Source organism: Solanum dulcamara, chromosome 9 (assembly GCF_947179165.1).
Source record: "Solanum dulcamara chromosome 9, daSolDulc1.2, whole genome shotgun sequence".
Taxonomy (NCBI): Eukaryota; Viridiplantae; Streptophyta; class Magnoliopsida; order Solanales; family Solanaceae; genus Solanum; species Solanum dulcamara.
The window spans coordinates 17,419,264-17,433,081 of NC_077245.1; the positions used below are offsets into that span (position 1 = coordinate 17,419,264).

At 38.9% G+C, this 13,818-nt stretch overlaps 1 protein-coding gene across 1 annotated transcript in view; it reads left to right on the top strand.

The window, feature by feature from the left end:
* The window catches only part of LOC129902126 (THO complex subunit 2-like), a 57,822-nt gene that overhangs the window by 18,284 nt on the left and 25,720 nt on the right, over window positions 1-13,818 (top strand). Inside the window, exons 14-19 of the mRNA XM_055977178.1 lie at window positions 5,106-5,313; window positions 5,450-5,692; window positions 5,767-5,847; window positions 5,931-6,050; window positions 6,148-6,207; window positions 9,020-9,147. Of these exons, the coding sequence (XP_055833153.1) occupies window positions 5,106-5,313; window positions 5,450-5,692; window positions 5,767-5,847; window positions 5,931-6,050; window positions 6,148-6,207; window positions 9,020-9,147 (840 nt within the window). The remainder of the gene's footprint in view (window positions 1-5,105; window positions 5,314-5,449; window positions 5,693-5,766; window positions 5,848-5,930; window positions 6,051-6,147; window positions 6,208-9,019; window positions 9,148-13,818) is intronic.

Genomic DNA, 13,818 nt, shown 5'->3' on the forward strand with positions numbered 1-13,818 from the left:
CATTTTTCATTGACCAAAGTTGCTCTTCGAGTCACCTTTAGTGTCTGGAGATGTGCGAAACCAACACTTCTGCAAGCTCGCAACCTTCTTCGGAAGAAAACCCAGCTAGACCTATTGACGACAGTCATGCACATGTGGGGCTCGTGAGAAATTCCTTTGACATTCTTCAGTGTGATTCTTCTGCCTGTGCTGTTCATCTTTTCCATCCAACTAGATCCCCATACATTTTCCATTGTATTTTGGTCACCAGAACCCTAGTTCGAGAGGGTTAATCTATTTTTTGGCGAGATTTTGAGTTTTCTTTCTATTCTCACTTTATTTTCTGGCACCTGGGATCATTATAGATCTCGTGTCTTCTACGTTAGAAAACTGGATGATGTCATTTATACAAACATGTGCCTATTTACAACAAAATTCCAACACAAGCTTCAACAACCCTTGGAGACCAGTTACAAAAGCTTGGTAATTATCATGGAGGCCGTTGGCAATATATCATGATTTTTTCTTCCTTGCTTTTGTGTAGTGTTTGATGAAATTGTTACAGATGCATCGCCCTTCCTTGGCTTTTAGCTTATTTTTCTCTCTTTTTCCATGTAATCATCTTCATGAAGATTTATTAGAGAAGTTCAAGAATAGGATATTATTTTCCATGTCTTGTTTTAAAATATATTTTCTATGTTGAAATTACATGAATATTTTATGTCAATCAAAGCTTTAGCTAGATTTGGTGATTCCGGTGAACTCCAAATTAAAGGAGGCATGGTTGGTGGGGGTCAAAATACCCTGTTGAGGTGTGAGAGCTTGAGTAAAGCTTTAGGTCCCCAGTTTATGGTAAATACTTGCAGTATGGAGGTGATTGGGACAGGTGGGTAACTCTAAGCTACTGTTGTCATTGTTTTGAGGAATGTTTCAAACCTGTCTGTGAACATTGTAGAAAATTTTGGGGATTGAGGGAAGGGGAAGATATCTCTGAACCTTTAGTGACCATTGTAGGGGAAAGTTGTCTAAATGGCCAGGGAACAAATTCCTTAATTTTTGTAAGTTCTTAGGAGTTCCATGAGAGGGAAAGATGATATAATTATTTCTCTTGTTAGATATTTTGAACAAGAGACTAGAAGAATTGACAGGGAAGGTAGTTGTGTTATGTCAGGGTGGGGAGGGTGAATGGATGAGACAAAAAAAGAGAAGTATAGTGGTATATAATAGAGAAATAAGGGGAGTGGGAGAATTGAACAATTGAAAAAAATGCTCTCTTTTGATATAACCAAATGGAATGCAGATGGTACTGTTTGGTATGAATGGGTGGAGAGAAGTCGAAGAATGATAAGGAGATCAACTGTGAGCAGCAAGGTAATGGAATGGATATGCTTCATACTAAGAGAAGCCGCCTCTGATAAAAAGAAGAACACCAGGAGATGGAAGTTTGCTGACAGAAAAGAAGAATGAACTAGGAAACATAATGAATATGGGAGGATGTTTTTGTATTAGGAAACATACTGAATAATGGAGATAAATGAGCATTATAGCCTTAAATGCTGGGGGAAGATCTGTTATTATCATCCCAGAACCAGTTTTGAATGCTTGATAACAATATAGCATTTAAGGTAGAGAATTTCATTAAATGCTCCAAAAAAACTAGTAATAGACTAACAGCTACTCTACCTACATTTACAGACCTCAACTATCATTAATCAAAGGCTGTGAGAGACAGCAAATGGCTTTGAAAATGCCATAGAGAAACAAAGGTGGCTAGCATATTAGACAAGCAAGAGGGTGGGTTGTTGAGTAGGTGTCTTGTATGATATCTGGAGAAGGCCAGCAAAGAGAACCCTTCCTTGTCTGAGATCAGAAGATAGTCCTCATCTGAATGAAATAAGGTTTTGGAGTCAATATGTATGCATTATACAGCGACACGTTCCTCTTTGAATTCCCCCACAGACTCAACGGCAGAACAAATACTTCAAGGCCAGTGGAAATGGAAAACCTAGGTTTCAGCCTAGAAAGGTGGTGCCTAATTCTAGGTTGTGTACCAACCTCCATGGAATTCAAAGAAACTTGGATCAAAGTTATAGGAGTTCCCCTTCACAACTTGATTATCACACTCAAGTGAGCCATGCATGCATTGGAAACTAAATGCTCTCAGGCACATTCCCCAAGGTGATCACTTAGGAGCTTCTTCCAGGCTCCTAATCCCCTCTCCGGTGGTATTCTACCATCAGAGATCTCTCTATTCATCTTTCTTGGTTTCTTCCTTTTCTCTTGTTATGGAGGATCGTATTTTTTTCAAAATGGGGGGTAAATCTCACGACATTACAGCAATACCAGCAAAACCTGGCTGGTGGTTTAATTGGGTGGAGAGTTCCAGACTCTCACTGAGAAGGATGACAGTAGGAAGGGGAGTGATGTTGTGGCTATGCAGAAGGCTACTTGAAGCATCAAAAAACATGGGGAAGAATTTTAAATCCTGGAGATGCAAGGACATAGCCACCCATATTTATTGCTGACAAAAGTTAAATAAATACGGTCGCTACATCTCCGTTATTGCAGTTAAAGGACAGAACATATCAGTAATCATTATCCCAGAGAACCAATTTAATGAAGGATGGGGAAAACTTGCCAGCAGAATCGAAGATTTCATTAATAAAGTGTCAAGCACACGGGGGGCCTTTATTACAGAAGGAAATATTAAAATGAATACGTTCACTGGCAAAGGTAACTACAAAGCAGCCATCACTAATAACAAATGGACTCAAGGAAAAGTACAAAGCGGGATCGAATCAACGAAGACACCATGTTGGGAGAAGAATACTCTCTCACAAAGATGCTTGGTCGGCATATTCATTGGAGGAGAAGCCCCCACTCGTAATGACGTCAGGAGATGGGCATCTCAGACTTGGAAGGGGGTCCCAAACCTTCAAGTTTTCGACATGAATGGATTCCAATTCCTCTTTGAATTTCCATCAAGAAGGGCAGCGGAACATATCCTCATGGGAGAATGGGAGAGAAAAGGACAAACTCTGAATCTCGAGTGGTGGAGTCCAACTTCCAGTGCAATACCGAAGTCCACCAAGTACGACTGGTTCTGGGTTAGGGTTTTGGGTCTGCCCCTACATCTTTGGGATGAGAAGACAATGAGGAAATTGGAGCAGAGTATGGCGGTTGGCTGGAAAATGAGGAGACAGAGCTCAAAAATCACCTGAGGTGGGCAAGAATTAGAGTGAAAGGGCCCAGGGAAAAAATTCCAGCTTCCATTGAAGTCTCAGATGAAAATCTGACCTCCTCACTACCAATCTGGTGTGAAGAACCGGCATCTTACCGGAAAAGGGAGCCGGAGAAGGAGGAGGTAGGGTCTAGCTGTGAAATAAGGTCTTTTCAGACCTTTGCATGGAAAAGGTAAGGAAAAAGTAGGGAAAGGTGTCTCATCTTTTGATACTTACATGGAAGAAGTACTTATGGGGAAAGATAAACATGTGGAGGATATGGGGCTAGCCCAAAATTTGAATAGTGCAGTGGGGACCTGTGGAGTACAGCTGTCAATAGATGGAAGGGTTTCAAGAGACAAAGGTCTTAGTGGGCTTTTAAGTAGTGGACTCTCAACCAAAAAGGCCAATCCCTCCTACATTACGGCTGATGCTGATTTAATTCACTTAAGCCCAAACCAAAACAAAAGGCTTTTTTGTGAGTCTTTCACAGAACTTATCACACCTCAAAGAAAAGAAGAAGTTCATGAGAATTTTGTTCTTTTTGAAAGCGAGACGGAGCTAAGTGATAAAAGAGCCGAAAGTGAAGACACAATGGTTAAGGAACCGAGGAAAAGGAGCAATACACCATACAAAAATATGGGGGCCAAGAGCACGATAAGTAGACCAGTTTGGTCCATGATGATGATGCTACATAGACTGATTTTTCAGATTCTCTTCTGGTCATGTATGCAGACCCAGAGCCTTTACAAGTTTACAATGGTGATGAAGAAGAAAATTATGCAGCTAATGCTAATGCATGGGTACAGGACAACATGTTCAAACTTGGCCAAGAATTTGGAGTGGACTTCAAAGGCTGTAAGAAGGAAGCCTTTTTATTATTGTCAAAATTGGATAAAAGAAGGGGAGAAGGTAACGGGAACTGCTTGAAGGCAGTGACTTCAGTTACAAAGAGCACTGTCCCAAAAGAGGCGAGGAACTTGTTTTTCGATGTAAACTTCAAAGATTGAGAATCAAGATCCAGAGGGAGAATTCTATCCCTAACTAACTAATGAAAGTCAAGCTGGTCACATGGAATGTAAGGGAGCTCCTTTAGTTGATGAGCCTTTCATAGAAAGAGTTCATTTAACTCTTGGAAATGTCGCGGAGGAGAGAGTTTTCTCAAGTGCCAGTTATGGTGATGAAACAGAGATCTTATCATCAAAGGAAGCTCTGAAATACACATGAAGAAGGGGGAGGTGAATTTTGTGGTGGGGGCGACCTTAGCCTCAGAGATTCTGATCTCAGAGTTGGACATGGCTGACACAGGTGGAAACAAGGAGAACACAGGGGACCTCTCGCAAAGCCAAATAATTCTTTTGGAGTAACCAACACCAATTCAATATGATTCCAGTGAGTGTATCAAGGAAGTGGAGGCTGGTGCCTCTACCTGGGTACAAGATAACATCATCAAATTGAGCAAGCAATGCAGACTGTTTGATGGTTTGGAGAAGGATGCAGAAGTACTATTCCAGAAGCTTTATCAAAGGAGGGGGATACCAATGGTTAGCAACAGAACTCAACTAGTTCCAAATGAAGTTAGAAATTTAATCTTTGATGTAATGTATAAGGGAGGGGAACCAAGAAGTGAATTGAGGAAGGGGAGAAGGCCATCAATTGGTGATCAATGAGAACCTAAATTATTTCTTGGAATGTTAGGGAATTAAATGAGGGTAATTAGAGAAAGTTGGTGAAGAAGCTAGTACACCAGTGGAATTGGGTAGCAAATTAGGAGATGTTAAATGTCTGTTAAGGGAGTTATGGGCTTCCTATTAAACATCAAAAATAATTGTTTCTTTATATTTGCCATTTGTCCTTCCTATTAATCTTGCTGGCTGATACTTCTATTTTCATTCATGTGATCAGGCTCATTGAAAAATCAATATCTGAACCGAATGACCTTGTTTGCAAGATGCAACTTTTGGGTTCACTTCCTGGAGTTGTCACTGACAACTCTATGGAAGTGGCAAATTCATCAAGCAATAGATCTTATATCAATCTTCGAAAAGAGCTTTTTGAGATGCTTTCTTCTGTGGGACCTCATCTTTATCGAGATACATTATTGCTACAGAAGGTTTGGTGCCCCTGATTTGATGATAATATGACTTCTTGTTTATGCTATGACTTAACTTTTGCTTATTTACCAGGACTCTAATGTAAGTATTTGAAATATTTCCTAAGATTAATATTTCTGATTTTGGGATAATCAGGTATGCAGAGTATTGAGAGGTTACTACATTTGTGCACATGAGCTTGTCACTAGTGGTGAGGCAGGCTTTATCTCCCAAACTGTTACCATTGGAGATCGAACTCCTCGAATGCACCTGAAGGATGCTAGGTCAAGAATTGAAGAAGCATTAGGAGGATGCCTGCTTCCTTCCTTACAGTTGATACCAGCAAATCCTGCAGTTGGACTAGAGATCTGGGAACTAATGAATCTCCTTCCGTATGAGGTTGGTTTAAGATTTTAACCTTCATGTTACAGCCTTTGCTGCTATTTGGTCTGATAAAAAATTAGTTGCTTTAGGTGCGTTATCGTTTGTATGGTGAATGGGAGAAAGATGATGACCAATTTCCAATGCTTTTGGCTGCAAGGCAAACAGCAAAGGTGTAATTCTGATGTCTAGAAATAGTGCATTTTATTTTGTTGTCATGTCTCTGTGTTAATTGCAATATTACTTTGTGTGACAGTTGGACACTAGGAGGATCCTGAAGCGCCTTGCAAAAGAAAATCTAAAGCAGCTTGGTCGAATGGTTGCCAAACTTGCTCATGCCAACCCAATGACAGTCTTGCGAACAATTGTTCACCAGGTATCATTTAATTGGTGCCTATCGGCCTGTGTTTTTCAAGTCCTGCAAGATTTAAGGTTGTAACTTTAGGTATATAACATGCAATTCATCTGTGCAGATTGAGGCTTACAGAGATATGATTACACCTGTTGTAGACGCTTTTAAGTATCTGACTCAGGTCTAGTCGTTGTTTCTTCTCCCATTTCTGCTCCTACTTCTCTTTATGTATCTCTTTCTCATGTGTGCTTGGTCATTGCATGTTCCGAGGGTCTATCGGAAACAACCTCTCTACCTCGACAAGGTAGGGGCAAGGCTGTGTACACATCACCCTCCCCAGACCCCACTTTTGGGATTACACTGGGTATATTGTTGCTGCTGCTGCTTGGTCATTGCATGTCTTCTGTCTGTTAGAAGATCTTAAATGTTATGTTAAGCAGTATGATAATTAAGTTGGGTGTTGTCAGCAGTTTTGTAGCTAGTTAATCTTTCTTATGTTTTTGACATTGATCAAAATCCTAAGTTTAAAGAGGACTACTGTTATTGACTATGATGTTTTAACTAATTCATATCTGGTGGGCTTTGGTGGTTGCGTGGAAGCCCTGAACTTCAAAATCTTACATCCATGCATTCTCGTATCTTCGTTCGTCCAGGCCGGCGTTGAATTCTCTGTAAAAGGAAAGATGTGTATCATACCAGGGTGATATTCCAGTTACCAAGATGGCGAAGGTGGTGTATGGTTGGAAATGAAAAGGAGGGGAAAATCGTATCCTGTATTGGTTCCTCTATGGAAAGGTCTGCTAATATCATAAATGAAGAAGGAAAGAGGAAATAGAGGTTTGGGAAAATAGGGAGAGGCAATATAGACTGGGGTAGGGCCATATTTTTTTTGGGATGGGGGTGGGGGTAGGCAGGGGGGTGGGGGGAGGTTGGGAGACTAGGTTTAGGAAATAAGGTTTTGCTTTGATGAGATTTTTTTATATAAAAGGATAGGGAAACGCGGGCCATTGAATGGGATTTGATGGATGGCTGAGATTCAGCTGTGTTTGAATTGGTCTAGCAGATCTTCGAGTCGTATGGATGGGTTTGGTGATAGTTTTGGGCTGACTGGTTAGTTTGGTTGGGCCAGAGTGAGGTGGTATTTGGGTTTTCCGGGTAGGTCAAATGGGAAGTGGGTTTGGTCTGGTGATATAAATAAAATGGGCGCCTATTGGTGTTAGTATAAATGGACTGGTCTTTTATCTACTTCTCAATTTATTTGATTTGGGCTTTTATAAAATGATTAATAAATAACTAAAGTAACAAATTAATTCAAAGAGAGTAAATAGGAAATAAGTAGATCATTAATTAATAAGTCGGTGCAAAATAAAATAAATGTATGAACTAAACTAAAGAAACAACTTAAATATGAGATAAATATTTAGGTGTGCTAAAAGCAGTAATTTTAAAATTATTTCTTTAATATTCCTGAACAATATAGCACAATGTGAAAGGAAAATAATACTATAGTAGTAGTGATAACATAATATGTTGGCTTTATATTTTTTTTTTTTTGAAACTAGTAACCTTGTTGGCTTAGCATAAATTATAGAGCCAAAATATTATATAGAGAAAAAGATGGATAAAATTAGGTTTCAACAATTGGTAGCTCCTGTGTGACTTTTAGTGTATTTGGACTGAAAGGAAATGTAGATGCTTTGATGGCATTTCAACTCCCAACAGTTCCCTGACAGACCAAATGTCTTAGAAATTTATATAGTTAGAGTAATCTTACCCTTGTAAATGATGTTATCTCAATTCACTTTTAAATTATAAACTGCTCTGATAACTTTGAATAAATATTAATTATTTTTTAAATGACTATTATGGTATAATTTGACTTTTATAAATAAAAAATATACTCCAATACGATAAAAAAATCACATATAAATAACATGAATTTGAATTGTGAGAACAAATACATGAAAGAAGCAAAATCAATGGAAGACTTTAAGGTTTTCTTTACTGCACGCTTACTTCTATCTCAAAGACGAGGAAGAAATTACGACGTATTTAAAGAAAGTTACCTTCTCCGGAGAAAGACTCCCAGAGAAAAATGAGTCAAGAATTTTGAATTGAAAAGAGTCCTACTTTGGGTTTCTATGAGGGGAGGGTATTTGGGGTTTATAAGATATTTAAGGGATAATAAATTAATTTTTTTTGGCAAACTAAAAAAGCTGTTAAGTAAAAAAAATAATAAGTCGAGGGTGACTAACTACATCTTCTCGCTTATTTTGGCTTAAATGCACCTAACTTCAAAGCATTTTAAATATTACGCAAACACCAAATTAAGTTAAAAAATGCTTAAAAGCAGGTTTGACCAGCTTTTAAGCTCACCCAAACACCCTCATAGTCCTAGCTATGCTAAGAGGAATAGCTCTGCAGAACTTTTTTAGGGATGCCTCTGGACATTCAGTTTCCCAGCACTCTTAATGCATTCCTGAACGCCATAAGACATGTCCAATGAAATGCCGAAGTCAGCGATACGGTTTACTAGTATTTTTTATTGCTGGCTCCTGGTTTACTGCAATGCTATATAATTGTGGAAATATATCTTCTGGTTCATCTAGCCAACATTCAAGCAAGAGCCTTACTGTTTAAATTTTTTCTCCCTCAAAGGCACTAAGGTTGGTTTTCTTCCCAGGGATTCCGATTCCTTATAGACGTCCCCATATCACTGCTGATTGTGCAGAAGTTACAGAAATTTGTACACCATTGGCCATGCATCTTACCTTGACTATCATTTTGTCGAGGAACTTTGTGCCAATATTTTACATTCCCATTATGGCTTGTCATAAGCTGCTCTGTATTCTTTTTTTAAAAAAACTATTATGACTTGTCCATGAAAGATATACAATAGTTTGTCAGATCACATTTTGAGTTTATTTAATTTAAAATTGGATATTAGTCTGATTTATTTGTACTTAACTTATTGATTTTATTTTTTGAAACAGCTGGAATATGATATTTTGGAATATGTTGTTATTGAACGGTTGGCACAAAGTGGGAGAGAGAAGCTGAAAGATGACGGCCTTAATTTGTCTGATTGGCTTCAGTCTTTGGCATCATTTTGGGGTCACCTGTATGTGTAGTTTCTTCTTGCTCATTATTATCTCCCTAGTTTGAACATATTCTGTTGCATATGATGTTACTGGTTTTTGTTGTACTTCTTCCTTAAGGAACGAGTATGTCACTTGGGATTTTTAGCAACTGCATACACTTGTGTCGTTTTATGTAGTTGTGGTCAGTGTTTCAAAAGGTGGGGGCCTGAGGCGAGGTGTAAGCCCATCAAATCTGTAAATTTTTAATTTTTAATGTAAAATAATAGTATAGGGAAAGGAAAAGAGATCTACATATGATGTTCATTGATCTTGAAAAGGCCTATGACAAAGTCCCGAGGGATGTCCTTTGGTGGTGCTTGGAGGCTAGAGGTATCCTGATGGTTTATATTTGGGCGATAAAGGACATGTATGATGGAGTCAAGACTCCGGTTAGAACGGTGGGATGAGACTCGAAGCCCTTCCCAGTTGAGATGGGGCTGCACCAGGGATCAATTCTTAGCTCTTTCTTATTTGCCTTGGTGATGGATGAGTTGACGTGGTCCATTTAGAAGGAGGTTCCGTGGTGTGGGACTGTGTGTTATTTGCGAACGGCATAGTATTGATTGATGAGACTCGGGATAGAGTTAATGCTAGATTAGAGAGGTTCAGAGATAAACTCTGGAGGCCAAAGGTTTCAGGTTAAGCAAGACCAAAGCAAAATATTTGGAGTGCAAATTTAGTGTGGTGTTAGATGAAGCGGGCGTGGAAGTAAGGCTTGCCACCTAGACTATCCCCAAGAGAGAGTTTTACGTATCTTGGGTTCGTAATCCAAGGTAGTAGGGGCATTGAAGATGATGTAACACATCGCATTGGGGCAGCATGGATAAAATAGAGGCTTGTCTCTGGAGTCTTTTGTGATAAGAAGGTGCCACCTAAACTTAAAGGTAAGTTCTACAGGGTGGTAGTTAGACCTTTCTTGTTGTATGGGGGTGGATTGTTGGCAAGTGAAGAACTCACATGTTCAGAAGATGCATGTTGCGAAGATGAGGATGTTGAGATGGATGTGTGGATATATTAGGAGCGACAATATTAAGAATGAGGTTATACGAGAGAAAGTGGGAGTGACCTTTGTGTCGGACAAGATGAGGAAAACGAGACTGAGATGGTTTGGACATATGAAGAGGAGGTGTGCTGAAGCCTCGATGAGGAGGTGTGAGAGGCTGTTGGTAGGGGGTACGCGGAGGGGTAGAGGTAGGTCGAAAAATATTGGGGAGAGGTGATAGATATAATGTGACGCAACTTCAGATTATCGAGGACATGACTCTAGATAGAAAGAAGGGGAGGTCGCATATTGGGGTAGAAGGTTAGTAGGGGTGGAGTGTTGTCTTGCCTTGCGAATGTTCCTTGTAGTTATTGTCATATGTTATTTATTGTGTTCTGATTATCACACTATTTTTTTCTTTTTATTGTACTTGAGTTTGATGCACCCGAGGATTTTCTCTGGGTATGTTGTTGTTGTTGTAGTAAAATAGTATAACAATAGGATAAATAATTACAAATATATTTATAGTTTAAAAAAATTTAAAAACATGATTCAAGAAACACATAAAAAACTAAACTTCTAACATGATTTTAGAAGTATAAATAATGCAATGATATAAAGGTTATTATGAGATGCAAAACAACTCTAACATCTTAACCTTCAAACAATAAAAGAATCACAATTTCTTAAATATATTACTATCATGCTATGCAATTTACCTCACCAAAAGAAAATAATCAATAAGCTTTACTAGTATTATAGTTAAAACATCACTTCTTCATGAATAAAAAAAACTAAATAGATAAATGATAAAATATGATAATTTTGAGACATAAAACAAATCTGAAGTGATATTCACCCTCAGGGTGTTCTCAAATGCTCTCTCTGTCCCAATTTATATGACTCACTTTCTTTTTTAGTCATTCCCAAATAAAATGACACATTCCTGTATTTAGTAACAATTTAACTTTAAAATGCCCATTTAACCTTATTGAAATGATTTATAGCCACACAAACATCTATGACTTATTTTAGACCGCAAGCTTCAAAAGTCCGTATTTCTTTTTTAAACTGCATGTCAAGTAAAACTAACTCACATAAATTGGGACCGTCAAGCCAAACTAACTTGAATAAATTGGGAAGGAGGGAGTAGTAAATATGCAATACTATGACTTATTATTTGAGTTGCTTTCAATTTTCTTATTTCTACAGATGAAAAAACTCACATACTGGATTATATGTTGGATGATTAGCAATAGCTCACAAAATTACAAGGTTTATCAGGGTCCTAGAAAGGGGCGAGAAAGAAGCAGTTATTATAAAACATCAGATCAAATCTTCTTTTGCTGAAGCCATTAGAGGCAATGAATGGTCGGCAGAAGAAATAAAAGGCTTGATCCCGCAGATAACCAACTGCAAAATCAACTTCCCTGGAAGTTCTATAGTTAAGAGTAGAGGATGTGCTTGGCAGACATGTTGTGGGGAGATTTCTAGACCTCAGCCAAGAAACACCAACTTTGAATGAAGTATGGAGATATGTTAGTAGTATGTGGAAGTCATCTCATGGAATCGATGCAGACGTTATGAATGATTCCCAGTCTCTGTTCGAGCTTCCATCTAGAAAGGAAGCAAAGCATTTCATCAATGGTGAGTGGAGATGGAAGAAGTCAAAATTTTCACTAGAATGGTGGTCCCCCACAGCTGGATGCTAGCTTGAAGAGGTGACAAGAAGATGGGTATGAATCCTTATTTATGCTTTGCCTCTACACTTGTGGTCGCAAACCACCTTCAAGTAGATCGAGGAGATGTCTAGGAGTTGGATTGAAACAGAGGAGGAATAACTCTTAAAAATCATCAATGTTTTGTTAGATTCAAAGTTAGGGGCGACGGAGCAAAATTTCTAGAAGAGGTGGAGATAGAAAGTGACAATTATATTTTCTAATTTATCGATTTGGTGTGAGATTCCGACGACCGTGAGAAGGAAAAAGATAATTGGAGAAGAGGAGACCTTCATACCACTAGGTAATAGAGGTCGTGTATCTATACCTAAAAAACCTAGTACTATTTTGACTGATGTCACACCAACACAGGCTTTTGAGCACTTCAAGTGCTGGAGGAAACTTTAATAAACAAACATGTCAGAGTCACTTGAGCCCTCCATAGCTAAAATGAACAAAAATAAGGAGAGTCTCCCATTCTAATCTCTTTCTGTGGTGTGAAGAACTCAGCTGGTTCTCCGTTGACTAATACTGAGTATTTAAGTTGAGATGTAGAATCTGATCCATCTAGCCCATTTAATGCTAAATCCCATCTTCTTCAAAATGGAAATTAGATAAGATCATCTCAATTTGTCAAAACCCTTCTTTATGTCAAGCTTGCACATGATTCCAGGCTCCCCTGATTTTAGTCTCTAGTCCAAGGTCTCATTTGCTATTAGAACTGCATGTGTACTCTGTTTGCTTTTAACAAAGGCATTCTGAAAGCTCGCGAACGACGTAATATTGATTGATGAGACATGAGACAAAGTTAATGCTAGGTTGGAGGTTTGGAGATAGACTTTGGAGCCCAAAGGGTTCAGGTCGAGCAGGACCAAAATGAAAAATTTGGAGTGCAAATTCAGTATTGCGTTGGATGAAGCGAATGTGGAAGTAAGGCTTGCCACACAGACTATTCCCAAGAGAGAAAGTTCGAAGTATCTTGGGTCCGTACTCTGGGTAATGGGGACATCAACAATGATGTCACACATCGCATTGGGCTGCATGAATGAAATGGAGGCTTGCCTCTGTATTTTTGTATGATAAGAAGGTACCACATAAACTTAAGGGTAAATTTTACAGAGTAGTGTTTAGATCGTCCTTGACTCCTTGTTGTATGGGGTGTAGTGTTGGTCAATCAACAACTCACATGTGGTGGGGATCAGAATGTTGAGATGGATGTGTGGGCATACTAGGAGCAACAAAATTAGGGTTGAGGTTATTTGAGAGAAAGTAGGAGTGGCTTGTGTGGCAGAAAAGTGGAGGAAAACGAGACTGAGATGATTTGGGCATTTGCAGAGGAGGCGTGCTAACACCTCGTTGAGGAGGTGCAAGAGGCTGGTTGTAGGGGGTACGCCGAGGGGTAGAGGTATGCGAAGAAGTATTGGGGAGATGTGATTAGACAAAACATGGTGCAACTTCATATTACCGAGGACATGACTCTAGATAAAAAGGAGTGGAGATCGCGTATTATGTTAGAAGGTTAGTAGAGGTGAAGTGTTGTTTTATTGTGCATATGTGTAGGCTTGTTAGCCAAGGGTACGTAGTACTAGTCGTGCCCTTGTAGTTCTTTCCACATGTTGTTTATTGTATTTTGATTATCGCACTATTTTGTTGTTATTGTTTCATTCTTGTAGACTTTACATTGCTTTTCTTATTAATGACTATGCTTTCTTCATTTTTTTCTTCTTCTTCTACTTGGTTTGATGCTCTTGAGCCGAGGGTCTTGTTGAAACAACCTCTCTACCTCCACGAGGTAGTGGTAAGGTCTGAGTACACTCTATCCTACCCAAATCCCACGTAGTGGAATTTCACTGGCTATGTTGTTGTATTCTGAAAGTTGGAGACCAGTTTGCCAATGACCTTCTTCAGTCTGTTTGCAAGTAACTTGGCCACTATCTTGTAATCACAGCCAA